The 14862-nt window shown below is 32.8% G+C and overlaps 1 protein-coding gene across 1 annotated transcript; it reads left to right on the top strand.

Annotated features, from left to right (window-relative positions):
• The first annotated feature begins 10935 nt into the window (after positions 1-10935).
• On the top strand, positions 10936-14400 carry LOC144569261 (uncharacterized). Its single transcript, XM_078319528.1, has 3 exons — positions 10936-11560; positions 12204-12329; positions 12745-14400. Exons 1-3 carry the CDS (start codon positions 11222-11224, stop codon positions 14281-14283), a joined length of 2004 nt encoding a protein of 667 aa, XP_078175654.1. The 5' UTR covers positions 10936-11221; the 3' UTR covers positions 14284-14400.
• The last annotated feature ends 462 nt before the right edge of the window (positions 14401-14862 follow it).

The following is a 14862-nucleotide window of genomic DNA, read 5'->3' as shown; positions in this document are numbered from 1 at the left end:
TGTTTGATTTATTATTGATGATTAGCCTTGCGTGCTTAATGACTAATTAAGCACGAGGCGAGGTTGATCACACCTTAATCCAGAATTCCTGGTTTGGGGTGTGACAAATATACTTACATATATTATATTTTTATATTATATTATATTATTATATTGTGAGGAGGGTTTCAATGTCTCAGGCCTTTCATACCTCATAGGCTAGATGTTCATTTTTAAAGTCTAAATTGTCGATCCAAACCGTTCAACGTGATATCCATACTAAAATATGATTAGAGATGAAATGTTATATTTTTTGAAATTTTTTTACTACTTTTTAAAATGGGTAGAAAATCACTGTTTTTTGAACGGTTCAAAAACATTGATTTTGTACCTATCTTAAAAAATAGTAAAAAGTTTCAAAAAATATAAAATTTCATCTACATGCATATTTTAGTATAAATATTATGTTGAACGGTTCGAATCGACAATTTTAAATTTGAAAACGAAGATATAAAATATGAGGTATGAAAAAGATGAGACGTTGGATCCCTCCTCTTATATTATATTATATCATATTATGATTTTATATAAATTCTATTATTATATTATTATATTATTATATTATGATTTTATATTTATTATATGATGAGATATGAAAAAGATGAAGCATTGGAACCCTCCGGTTATATTTTTTGGAATTTTTTACTATTTTTTAAGATAGGTACAAAATCAATGTTTTTGAACCGTTCAAAAAACACTGATTTTCTACCCATCTTAAAAAGTAGTAAAAAAATTTCAAAAAATATAACATTTCATCTCTAATCATATTTTAGTATGGATATCACGTTGAACGGTTTGGATCGACAATTTAGACTCTAAAAACAAACATCTAGCATATGAGGTATGAAAAGCCTGAGGCATTGGAACCTCCTCATAATATAATAATATAATATAAAAACAAAACATAATGTAATATAATAATATAATATAATTAAAAAACAAAAAATAATATAATATAATATATATAAGTATATTAATATAATAATATAATATAAAAAACAAAAAATAATATAATATAATATAACATAACATAATATAATATAATATAATATAATAATATAATATAAAAAACAAAATATAATATAGTTAGAATTCTCGGACGGATCTTCCTTTCCCGTCTGAGAAATTTTTTTTTTTTCGAAAGATCCGTCTTTTTTTTTGTTTTCAGGACGGGTTAGATTATACCGTCTGTTTTCTTTTTTTTACCGCTAAGTTGATTAAGGGGTGTTAATTAGAAATATAACCCGGACGGGATAATTAGACCCGTCCGCTGGACAGGATAACACAACCCGTTCTACTTATTTCTCGACAAAAATAAAAAACTATACCGTATTTCGATATTTTATTTATTTATTTTCTATTAATAAAAAACTCGGGAAGAAGCTTGATAATTGATAGTCATAGGGATAGACAAGGTATAGTCTCCTCAACCATTATTTTAATGGCCAAATTATCATTTTAGCCCTCCCTGATTTTAATGTCCATAGTTGAATTAAGATGAAGATTATATTTAGCGCTAATTCAGGAATAACTGCTATTTCGGGCGAGCTATTTTCAACACAACACGTTTGGGTGAAAAATAACGCTATTCTCAACAAAGGAATAGCTCGGGTTAGCTGTTATTCCGCTATTCCTATGAAATGTTGGGTTAGTGGCTCTTCCAAACCCAAAAATAGGTGCTATTCCGAACTATTCCTTGTTTCATCCAAACGCAAATGTGTAATATGAGACTGAGAAGGCAATTGGAACTCGAGCACAGATTCAATTATAACCATGCGAGAAAGACAATCTAACTTATGACCATAACCATTTTTTCAACTATATACCAATTGAAACTTTAGCACATATTCAATTATGAGGTCATTTAAAATTGGAGGTTCATTTAGAAATAGAAGTATATAAAAAAAAACAGCAGTTATGTTATTTTTACGTTTTTACCCATGTAACATTCTAATAATCCATCTCATATTCCGATATAACCATATAATGGTGTGTTGGTAATTTGAATATTGTTATTATATCTAATATCAAATTCTATAGTTTTTTTTATTCAACACTACTTCATCTAACTATTACTTTTGATTTCCAAACACAAAATGCTTCAAAATTGAATTGGGTGATTTAACTTTTATCCGTTCAAACTTTATTCAACTTACAAACTATTATGAACTAAAGCTATAGTACACTATGCTGACTCAGAAGATTTGGTGAGCATAACTTTGAAATATATTTAATTGTTTCAAACGATAAATCCAAACTGTTGAAACCGATATACTTCACGAGTGATGCGTGTACATACAAATTTGTCAAAGTTTCAAATTCATCTAGAACAAAGTCAAGTAGTAAAAAAAATGAAGGTTTATGAGTTATTTTAATGCAATTATTTTTTATAATATTTTTACCTCTTAATTTTGTACTACATAAATTTTAAAACTATGCATTTACACCCATCATGAAGTAGATCAGTTTCAACAATTTAAATTTGTCGTTTGAAATTAATTCGATAAATTTTAAAATTATAATCACTAGGCTATGTTTGGTTGTGGAGTAAGAGGTGGAGTAAACCCCTTACTCCACGGTTAAGGAGCCAAACGAGAAGTAACATAGGCAGTTTAAGATGGAGTAAGATTTGAGCTAAACCGGAGTAACTTACACCATCTAGAGATGTAGTTTAGCTTACTCCACCAAACATAATTAACTTACTTCAGTTTAGCTTGGAGTAAAAAATTTAATCCAGTTTAACTTTACTCCACAACCAAACATTACCTATGTCTTTTTGCTGACTTTACTCGTATGATACTAACATTGACTTTCCTCTTATTACCCTTGATTGCTTGCTTGTGTCGCTTTGGATCCCTTGGATCCACCTTAATACTAAGATATTTGCATTTGGCATTGACGGGGAACACGAATATCGCATTTAATACTGGTCCCAATACCACTTTTACGTTCATTTAAGAATTTTAATAGGTCCTGCCTGCCCGCAAACACATCAAACTGTAAAATAAAAAAACTCTTGAGACATTATGGTTTGTGTTAGATTGACGAGTGCAGTTTAGCTGTTTAGGTCCGATGGGCATTAAAATTAAATTTGGGTCGGATAATTATTGGAGCCGCACACGAATTTTAAAGTGCATCAAACAGTTTTGATGTCCATAAAAACTAAAATTTATTTTCGATGGTCATTGGACCGACATTTTTCTCTATATTACAGTTCATGCAGGGATAAAATTAGAAAATTTAAACTGATGATCTGAAACTCAATGCATAGCTGGAATTTAAATTAAAATTCCGACAATCACATATTAAAATTCTAACCATCAATTTACAAGTACACATTTAAAGAAAGACTGAACTATATAAAAACTTAAAAAAAATTAAGTAAATTTCAAGGGGCGGACTCACCTTGAGCCAGGGAAGGTCAACGACCCTTCTGAATTTTGAAATTCAGTGAAAAATATGGGTCCGATACCACTTTGCGTCTCTCTGGAAATTGTTTTGCTCCTCTTTGGAACTGTAAAGCCCATCAGACCAGTTCAAAAGCATTTTTATTATTGTTCTTATAAGGGTTCTAAATAGCTTTTCGGACCTCAAAAGCTATAACGCTATTAACCGCTTTTCTTTTATAATGATTCTAAATAGCTAGTTGAGCTATAGATGCACTACCATAGCTATAACGCTATAATCGCTATTTAGAACCTTGGTTTTTATAAAAAAATTTATAGAAATTTACGAGTCCGAACCAACTTTGTTGTTTTTATTATATAAAATGATATTTATTTGTTGTTTTTATTATGTAAGAGTATACTATTTTTATTATGTTTTATAATGTTGATTGTTTTTTATCTAGTATCTAATTAGTTAATGGGTTTGAACTCGATATACTATTTGAATCCAATTCTTGCCCCTCCTTAGTAGAAATTCTGATATACTTAATTAAATGAACAAGTTAGTTTCAACTTTCAATTGTATTATCTGTTTTTTTTTTAATTTTGTTAGTTCTAGTCATTGGTATAAAATAAGCTATCATCGACGATAGATATTTTATGACGAGGAGGACTCAAATGTTCTATTACTTTTATGCTCCAATCATACTCCACGTCTATATTTTTATTTTTAAAGTTCAAATAAGAGATTCAAACCGTTCAACATGATTTTCATATGAAAATGTACTTGGAGATCAAATTTTATATCTTTTAAAAAAATACTATTTTTTTAGATAGATATAAAATCACTGTTTTTCAGAAATTTTTTGACCATCTAAAAACAATAGTAATTTTTTTTCAAAAAATATAAAATTTGATCTCTAGACACATTTTAATATAGATATCACGTTGAATGATTTAAATGTTATGTTTGAACTTTAAAATCATAGATAATGACGTTGAGTATGATTGAGGCATGGAAGCAATGGAGTATTTGTGCTCTCTCTATTATGACATCAGTGAAACAATTTGTTGCGTTTATTTTAAATCAACGCTCAAAATAGAAAAAGTAAAATCCTACGATCCGAGTTAAAATATCAGCATTAATGAAAGCTCATTGGATTCGATTTCTTACCGTGTGTTCTGAATTCTGATTGAAACATATATTATAATTATGCACTGCCACCGGTTTTCTTTTCATGGGCATGTAACAAATTGGTTCTCACGAGAATTCTCTGGACGAAATTTCATAGCACGAGTCCTTCAAATAAAGATTGCATAGACTACTAATTTAATTAAAGTTGACGAATTGTCTCGGGAAACAAATTTAATAGAAAAAAAAAATGTATTGTCTTCATCATAGGAATTGTCTCATTAGTCCCATCTTTGGTTATATTTTCTCATCGTATGCGAAAGTTTTAATCCAAGCGGTTTAATTATGCCTTCAACAAATTGAATTAAGCAAATAAATCTTAATTTCAACTTAATTGTATTGATGCAGATCACAAATCCTTCCTTTGTATCCGATCCACATTGGTAAAGATTTTACTGGCGTGAAGTTATTGCTAGCAAACATATTTTTAAAAATTGTTCACCGTTACAGTTGAATACATTATAGTAATGGTAGATTATTTCTAACATTTAATCTGTTTAAATAAATTATTTTATTGAAAACCAGTAAATTTAAATATAATTTATATTTGTTTAAACACATCAGTACACCGTACTTGGAAGGATGTAGATAAAAATTAAACAAATACTCGTGTAAACTCAAATGGAATTAATTGGTTTTACTTTGTTCTTGGGGCTTTGCAACATTACCAAACCATCACCAGGGACGGATATACTTGGCAATTATTTTGATGAATTACAGTAAATATTTCTTAGTGTAATTTTATAAGTTTGTTATATATAATTAATTTAAATCCCATATATTGTATTAGAAAAATCAATTTGTCACTCGTACAGTCGTACTTATTAAATAATATGTTTTTTAAATTAACTAAAAACATTAATTATTAATTATATTTATTAAGTATTTCTTACCTCCGCCTGGAGATTTTTTTATAAACCATAAATAGAAAAACAATTTTGAGGGAACCAGCATGATTGTTTTTTTTTTTGAAAAACCACAAAGACCGAGTGGAGCATTCGGTCTCCACTTTTTTTTTTTTCTCCAGACCGAATGCTCCACTCGGTCTCACTCTTTTTTCAACTTTTCCGTGCGGCAAACGGTGTGGCATATGTTTTATGTATAGAGAGTGACTTGAAATTTCAAAATCCAAAAAGTCGATCCGAACCGTTCATCTTGTTTTCCATATTAATATGTGCTTGGAGACCAAATTTTACATTTTTATGAATTTTTTTACTATTTATTAAGTCACTTCGAAAATTGTTGATCCAACGGTGGCTTAACAAAACAGTAAAATTAGCGGCCACCGTTGGATCAACAATTTTCAAAGTGGCTTAATAAATAGTAAAAAAATTCAGAAAAATGTAAAATTTGATCTCCAAGCACATATTAATATGGAAAACAAGATGAACGGTTCGGATTGACTTTTTGGATTTTAAAATTTCAGGTCATTCTCTATACATATACATAAAAGGATTATTCGGATCTTATGTGGCCGAATCTGTGAAAAATTGAAAAAAATGGTGAGACCGAGTGGAGCATTCGGTCTGGAGAAAAAAAAAAGTGGAGACCAAATGCTCCACTCAGTCTTTGTAGTTTTTCAAAAAAAAAAAAAACAATAATGCTGGTTCCTCAAAATTGTTTTTCTATTTATGATTTATAAAAAAATTTCCTCCGCATGTCTACCATATAACTAAACTGGCTCTGATTATTATTTCTAGATCGCCGAATGATTTGCTCGATTCAGACAAACCGTCTTTTAATAGCTGATGTTATGCTGCAGATACGTCGGCAATGGCATTATAAAAATTAAACCAACTCAAACAATTATTATTGTTATTATTATTATTTTGACGAATTGATGCAAGTCAAGGAATTCACAGTCTCTGTTCATGGAATCATGGTTTTAGAAGGTTTTCTTACTGCCTATTTCCTCCCGTTCATAAATACTGGAGACATCCCTCGTTTCACCTCCCCAGCGTCTGGTGATGTTCGTTTCCTTTTCTTTCTTTTTTTAATCTTGAGCCGAACTTTAAAAAGGTTTTGTAATTTATGATAACTAATTAAGTCGTTATTTTCAAAATATGATAGTTGAAGTACAATTAATATTTTACGCATCATGCTATAAAAATCAATGGAATTAGATATTTATTTCCTTGTGAAATTTGCAACAGTTTATAGTTAATAACATTTAATAATATATAAAATAATATTCAAATTGTTATAAAAAAGTGACATGCAATCTATATATAAGGTTAACAAAATATTTATGATGATTTTTATTTTGAAATACAATTATTTGACTATCATTTATTCTGATGGTATTGACAACGTTATAAAATAATAAAGTTAATAACAATATTAGGAGTTTTTTTAGTTTAAAAGAGAATTTGTGAACACATCATTTCGTTAGCTCATGCCACATGTAACGGGTTAGAGTAAACGTGAAATCCTATAAATTGATTTGTTAGATCTCATGTCTATTGAATATCATTCCTTATAATTAGAATGCAACATAACGTAGCCTAAATCTACAGACTAATATTGTAGATATGTCTGTCTCTATAAAAAAAATGAGATTTGATGTATGTTTTAGTTGTCAAGTAATATGAAATTTCAACGGTCTAAGTTTAACGTTTTTATTGTTTTTATTTCAAAATTGATAGCATCTATCAAGCATTTCAAAAAAAAAAGTTTAACATTTTACGATTCTAAATGCATCATTAAACTATTCATATGTCGGATAATATAATTATAAATCCACTTTTTATTTCATTTTTATTTTGATTGATCTGCACAGTCATTGTTAGAGTTGTCACAATAACTATTATCGAATAATTCATTCTCTTAAAAAAAAATTTAATTTGAAACGATATTATCGATTTTGTCAGATTAAGTTGTCGTTAATGGATCCAAAACCTCAATCCTAAAAAAAAATAGCAAGGCAATCCCTTACTTCCAAAATACATGCATTATTAACAGGGGTTGAAGGTTGGACCAGGAGGAATTTCAATGCATAAGTACTAAACGAGGTAGGAATAATGATGGAGATCGAAGTTATCAATCTCGAATTATATAATTGAAACAAGACAAAATTTTATAATTACTCGATACCAAAGTTTATTTTTTAATCTTATCTACAAAATATTACACATTGAACTTATTTTGTAAATTATTACGGATCAATTAGAGGGGCAAGTGCCTCCACTTGTCTAAGCGTGGTTAAGCCGTGATGTAGTTAATATTCTAAATCTGATATTTTTTCTAAGGGCCTGTTCGGCACTGAGTGGAATAGTAAAGGAATAGAGGAATTGTGGAATTAAGAATTGATCACTCTTCTTCTCTATTCCAATCATGTTCGGTAAACTCAACACTTGGAATAGCAAAAGTGAATATTCATTAAATATACAAATAGTAGAAAATGACTCTTGTGCCCTTGTTGAACAAAGCAAGGATTACAAAAAAAATGGAGTAATGTGTGGTGCCAGTAAACAGTTCAAAACCACTAAAGTTCAATAGAATTCATATTCAATAAAATGTTGAATGTAAATTCAATAAATAAAATTATAAATCAAAATAATACTATAATCACAATAAACTTCTAATTAAATGTTAAAATGATATTTTTTTAGGGTCAGTTGGCAAAGTTGCCGACTGACAATTGTATTAGATATATAAAAAAATAAGAGTTTACATCCTACTCTTTGTACATATATTTACCCGTAAAAGTAAAATAACCACTGAAACCATTATAAATACATATATCCCTTAGGCACTTTCATTACCCGTAGGCACTTTCATCCTACTCTTTTAATTTGATGCCCGTAGGCACTTTCATTACCTCCAATTTGTTCTTACAGCTTGTTTAGCAGGCTTACAAAGCATAAAAAAAGAAACCAATCTAATTATACAAATCTAGTAAGAACCAGCAAAAACAGAAAAGAGAATCACATAGGCAAACAAACCTAAAAGAAAAGAAAAACAGAAAATTAAAGCGTTGTGGCTCCAGTGGTCACCTCCTGTTGCCTTAACAGTGAGCTCCAGATTTTGTACCAGTCGGTACTGTAGAACACAATCATCTTCTACACTGGCCTCTACAAATAGAATGGAATTTACAGGAAAAATAATAGAAAATTAGTTCTAAAAGTTTCGGATTATGTTACATGGATCAATGCATTAGAATATACCTACATTTGAATGCAATTTTACATAATGCTTTCTATAGTTCTAACCTCATTAATTTAAGTCGACTCAATTGGAAACTCTCTATAGACCCAGATGGTATAGATGTGGTACCGATAGTACATAACTGGAAACCATGATTCATCGTCATTGTTGAATAACTCCTTCAATTATTCAGTTGTCAATTCATCTTTATTGTCCGCATAATAATAAAAATCATATCACTCTGACTTTGTTTGCTTGAGTTACAAAATTGAAAAATAAAAAATATCGAGACAGTACAGGATGCAATTGAAAAATGAAATGAAAAAAATGAAAAATGAAGAAGAATGCAATTTCAAAGTCAAAAAGAAAAAAAAAATTATCTGATTCCTTTAGACAGTACAAAATGCTTCACTTTGTTTATTTGTATTTTTTGGTACTGTCTGATTTCTTTAGACAGTGAGATGCACAATAATTTTAAAAACTTATGATGTGCATGCAATTCTATATCTCCATTGAAAAGAATGATATGAAAGTAAATGATGAATAATAGCAATTGGATACAGATTGTCGGTATGGCCACTGGTACCAGTCAGAACCAATCGGTGAGAAATTATAAGAGGGGGTAGGAGCGAAAGAGAACGAATTTGTTCAGAGAAGTCAAGAGATATTGAGGCGACGAGGGAGAGAGATGGCAATACGAAGCTCATTTGAAAGATAAAAATCGAATATGTAGTGTTCTAACCTTAGATTCGTTCTTCTCTCGAAGAATCACTGAAGATCAGACAAACAATCGGTGGAGGAGAAACATTTTTTCTCTCCTCTGGAAACGTGCAAAGCAAAGAGGGCTGTGAGATAGAAAATTGAAATAAATGCCACATCAGCATCAGTGAGGGTAAAAAAGTCACGATCTATTCTCTATTCCACATAAAAGTCTAATTCCAGCCCCTCCCTGGAATTGAGAATTTGGGAAGAGCGCTCTATTCCTTTTCTCTAATCTGACTAATTCTTGACCTGTTCGGTGGGAATAGAGATCTAATTCCATTCAATTCCTCTATTCTGCACCAGCCGAACAGGCCCTAAGAAAATAGTTTTATGGATTTTCGAAAAATTGATGTTTTTAGTAAGGATTGGCAATGGTTTGACATGAAAGACAAATTCCAGTAAATAGATGTAGTAATATAATTTCAGGACAGTACATAAATTATTTGAGTGAGTCTATGGTACTATGTATATTACGATTTGTTACTGTGTTACGGCTCTATATTTGAATTTTTAAATCCTAACGGTCGATCCGAACCGTTCATCTTGTTCTCCATATTAATATGTGTTTGGAGACCAAATTTTATATTTTTTGAAATTTTTTTACTATTTTTTTAGATTTATTGAAAATCACTGTTTTTGGATGGTCCAGAATTTTCAGATCAAGTGATTTTCTAAATATCTAAAAAAATAGTAAATTTTTTTCAAAAAATGTAAAATTTGGTCTCCAAACACATATTAATATGGAGAACAAGATGAACGGTTCAGATCGACCGTTAGGATTTGAAAACTCAAATATAGAGCCATAGCACGGTAACAACCAGTGATATGCATAATACTATAGACTCACTCAAATCATTTTACTGGAAGACAAAAATTGCTGATTTTTTTTTTCTGCACTGTCCTGAAATTAGCAGTGCGAAACCAGGACATCTCCGGAGCACTTTGAATGGAGAGTAATAAGATAATATACCGAGGACCCACATAATGGGTTAATAAATGGCTCAGATCTGTCGTCTATTGATGTTTGTGCTGACGTGGAGTAATCGAGTCTGACCTCTTCCAAGCCCTCGTGTACTGTCCCTTGGATACTTTTTTTCCCGCTTCCCGAGGTTTCTTAGCTATGGAGTGGAAAACTTAACAGCATACAGCATTACCTACATTAATTTTTGTGACACGTCATACTCTGTTGATAGTTTAGGCTGCTTGCTATTCGGCGACCTATTTCACAGGCTCGGACGAAACGAACTATGCGACCAAAGCAGCTTTTTAATTCCTCAAATGCCCCAACCTACTTCGCAAAAGTTCCACTGCCATTCGACGAGCCCATTATTTCTCCCAAGGGCAGAGGAGTAACTTCCCTTCTTACTCCAATATTAATCAATAACCAACCGCGGTTTTCCAAAGCCCAACAAACAAAAAGACACACTCCAGTTGCGGGCTCATTATCTCACGCTCCCTCTCTCCAACGTCTCTCTCCGTCCTTCTCTCACACTGTGACTGTCCTCGCCTCTTTTGTAGAGATCTTCGTGCTTGTGTGTTTCTAGGTTTTGAGTTTTCAAATTTTGGGCGCTTTTTTCTACATTTCTATTTTCCTTCCAAAGGATAAAAGCCTAAAAGAGAGAAAGATTAGGTTAGAAGGGGGAAGAAGTGAGAACGCCACAATGCCATCCGATCTACCTCACTAAAACCGTAATACATGCCTCAGCGCCTCGCCACCGGCGGAAATCGCCACCGTCGCCGCCCGTCAGGAGGTGCCGGTGCTCGGAGGAGCGGACCTTCGACTCCTCTCCTCAGTTGGAGCTTAGAAGACCTGGTGAGCTTACCTCCAGATGGAATTTCTAAACCTGAGAAGAAGTTGCCGAATAACCGCGCAACAAGTGGCGATGCCGCTAATGGAGGTGAACTGACTAAAGATTTATCTGTAAGGAGACTCGCCGCGGCCGTATGGCGTCTACAACCGCCGGAGTTCGTTGCCGATGGCGGAGGTGGCAGTGGAGGTGGTGGACTTGGGAGGTGTTCAATGGTGGACTCTGAGGTTAGTATTTTTTTTCTTTCATTTAACTCTGACTCGGGTTTAGAACTTAAATGGTCTCTCGTCTGTTTTGTGGTGATACAGTAAATAGGGAGATCGTTTCTTCGCTATATCTAAAATCTTGGGATAAAAGAGGGAAATTTCAGGCAGATTCCAGAGATCGACTTAATTTTACGTCAGGCTTAGTTACGGCCGTTCAAAATTTGAATCTTGAAAAGGAAAGAAAATTTTAAATAATGCCACTTTTCCAGTGACAATTCATTATTAAGATTTGATCGATCTAAAAGAGTAATAAATCTTTTCTTGTTAATGATTTGAAACCTTCTCTTCAAGTACTTCATATCAGTCAATGTAGCTGGTTAGATCAATGCTACAGAGTGGCCTTTGAATGGATTGTTGAATCACTGTGATGTGAAATCCTGTACTTTAATTGGCTTATTTAATTAACAATGGGTTGTGCGTCATTAATTGTTCAAGATTGCACTCTATATTAAATTAGCTATGCTGTGATTGGATTTCAAATATATTGGGTGCAAATATTTTAGAATTAATTTTTAATTCGTAGCACATAATTCAAAATTTGAACATGCATTAATTATACTTGTAGATGAAAGTAACTGACGTTGATTTGCTTTCCTTGTTTCAGGCAATACCAAGGCATCTTCACGTGCAGCTACTCAAACCATCCAACCAAAGCTTCAACTACATCTCTAAAGCTGAGATTTCTAGTCCCAATTCAGTTTTAAACCCCACATATTGTGATTTTAACAAGGTAAATTTCAAATTTACATGTGCTGGTAATTCATATATCGTGGGAGTATGTAGGAATAATAATTTGATTTAGTGCTCTTATCTCCCAAATAATTTGTAGTTTTCTGACTGAGGTCTAGGATGCATAATTCCAAGTGAAGCTCTCTTTCTCAGTCTCTCTCTAGTATAATAATTTCACAATCAATTGGAATAAACTACTTTTGAGATAGAAAGCCTGCAAGCCCACATTTTATTTCAACAGGCAAATTGTTGGTCTTCTCTGAATCTTATTGCAAAGCAGATGCCTATTCGTTTTGTAGTTTGGGCATTAATTTGGTTTTTCTTTCCCCTTATTAAATAAAAAAGCCTTTGTTGCTCTGCTACTGTACATCCAGTTACAGTAATAACTTATTTACCTATAATGTCTTCAAATATAGATTGATTCAGCCGAGAAAGCAACAAAGTGGGACCCAGAAAGTGCACACTCATCAGAAGAGGGTGCATACAAACTCGCAACCCGATTAAACCTGACAGAAAAACCAAATGAGACGAGCATAGTTTTGGATCTCCAACTAGAACTCGAACAAGCCTGTGCCAAGATAACCAAACTCGAAACTGAGAAGCATAATGCAAAGAAGAAAATTGATAGCTTTTTGAATAAAATTTCAGAAGATAAGGCTGCTTGGCGTAAGAGAGAGCATGAGAAGGTTAGAGCTGTAATAGATGATATGAAGGCTGAGCTTGATAAAGAGAAGAAAACCCGTAGGAGATTAGAGGTTCTAAATTCAAAACTTTTAAGTGAGGCAAAAGAGAATAGGTTGTCTTCCAAACAATTGATACAAGATTATGAGAAAGAAAGAAAAAATCGGGAATTGATTGAAGAGGTTTGTGATGAACTGGCTAAAGAGGTAGAAGAGGATAAGATTGAAATTGAAATATTAAAACAAGAATGTTTTAGGATTCGAGAAGAAGTTGATGAAGAGAGAAAAATGTTACAGATGGCTGAAGTTTGGAGAGAAGAGAGGGTTCAAATGAAACTCGTGGATGCCAAAATTACCCTTGAGAACAAGTTCTCTGAATTGGATAAATTGCAAAAAGAATTGGAAAGGTTCCTAATTGAAGCCCAAAATTGTAATAATGGGGAAGTCGAGGTGATTAAGAAAGCTGATGATCTATTGAGGGTTGTTAATTTGGTAACTAGAGATAAAGAGATTGATGGGTTAATTTACGAGCCACCTCGTGATCCTGAAGATATAATTACCATTTTTGAAGAACTCAAGGGGATTGAGTCATGTTGTAAAAATAGCCCGGCGAAAGATCGTGAATCGGAAATCCAAGTGGCAAGCCCTGATACAGATATATTTCTAGAGAACCCCAAAAAGTTATTTGAAAGTGGGATTTCAAATGATAGTGAAACTGAGGAGGTGACCAGTTGGGAGACAATTAGCAGAACTGAAGAGGGGTTGGATTCAGGCAATTCAAATGGAGGAAGCGAACTATCTGTTAATAACCAAAAACTCCGTGAAGAAATTCAAAATGCAGTGAGTGGAATCGATGAGGTAAACCAAATGTATTCACCTGATAACAAGAAACAACTGAGGAAAAAGGAATCAGCAATTTCGAGACTTCTGTGGAAACCCTCCCGTCAGAAAAATCGAGAGATTGAAGAGGTGTTGGATCCTAGGCTTTCCAATGCCAGGATTTCAAATGCACGGATTTCTAATGCAAGAACTTCAGTTGGGAACTACTCACCTGAAGTGGGGTTGCATGAAATTGGACTGTCTCCTTCGCAAAGTTTGGGGGACCATTGGAGTTCGCCGGATTCTATGAACTTGCAATACCCAAGGGGGTTTAGAGGTTGTATCGAGTGTCCACGTGGCATGCAACAGAAGCACAGTTTGAAGGCAAAATTATTGGAGGCGAGAATGGAAAGCCAGAAGGTTCAATTACGTCATGTACTAAAACAAAAAATTTGATTCTAGGATTTTGAAGATTTCAGTATTCAGGAATAATCGTTTAGAAATGCTTGTCCATTTCATACTAGATGTAATAGTATTTCCGGTAGAGATGTTTAGAATTCGCTTTATGTTGTTGTTAGCATGTTAACCTTTGTCCTGTATGAATATGAATTGAAATAGTCTTCTTTCAGAACTGTTTCTTCAAACTATTAACAAATTTAAAAAATTACGCTTCAAGTTAATGATTGATATATTAGCTATTATGTTCCTGTTGTGCGAAACAGATAACCTGATTACCACTAAGTGTACCGAGAAAATATTGCATCTATTTGCCTCACATTCTCTGCAAATAGTCAAGGTTTTGGGCCAGGGACCCACGGTATGAATTCATATTACTATGGTAATATCAAATATTTCTGTTTAGATCTGGACCGTTCAATTAGAATTCACACAACTATTAAAGGGATCCAATGCATTCCATCTTGGATCGGATTAGCTTGAATTTTGATCGGACGGTCCAGATCGAACAGAAATATTCTGTTACCTCATAGGATATGGACCCCGCCCCCCCCCCCCCCCCCCCCCCCCCCCCCCCCC

The sequence above is a fragment of the Carex rostrata genome, chromosome 18 (genome assembly GCF_964058835.1).
Source record: "Carex rostrata chromosome 18, lpCarRost1.2, whole genome shotgun sequence".
NCBI lineage: Eukaryota > Viridiplantae > Streptophyta > Magnoliopsida > Poales > Cyperaceae > Carex > Carex rostrata.
Note: the sequence above shows the minus strand (reverse complement) of the source record. Positions and strands in the feature narration are given on the sequence as shown.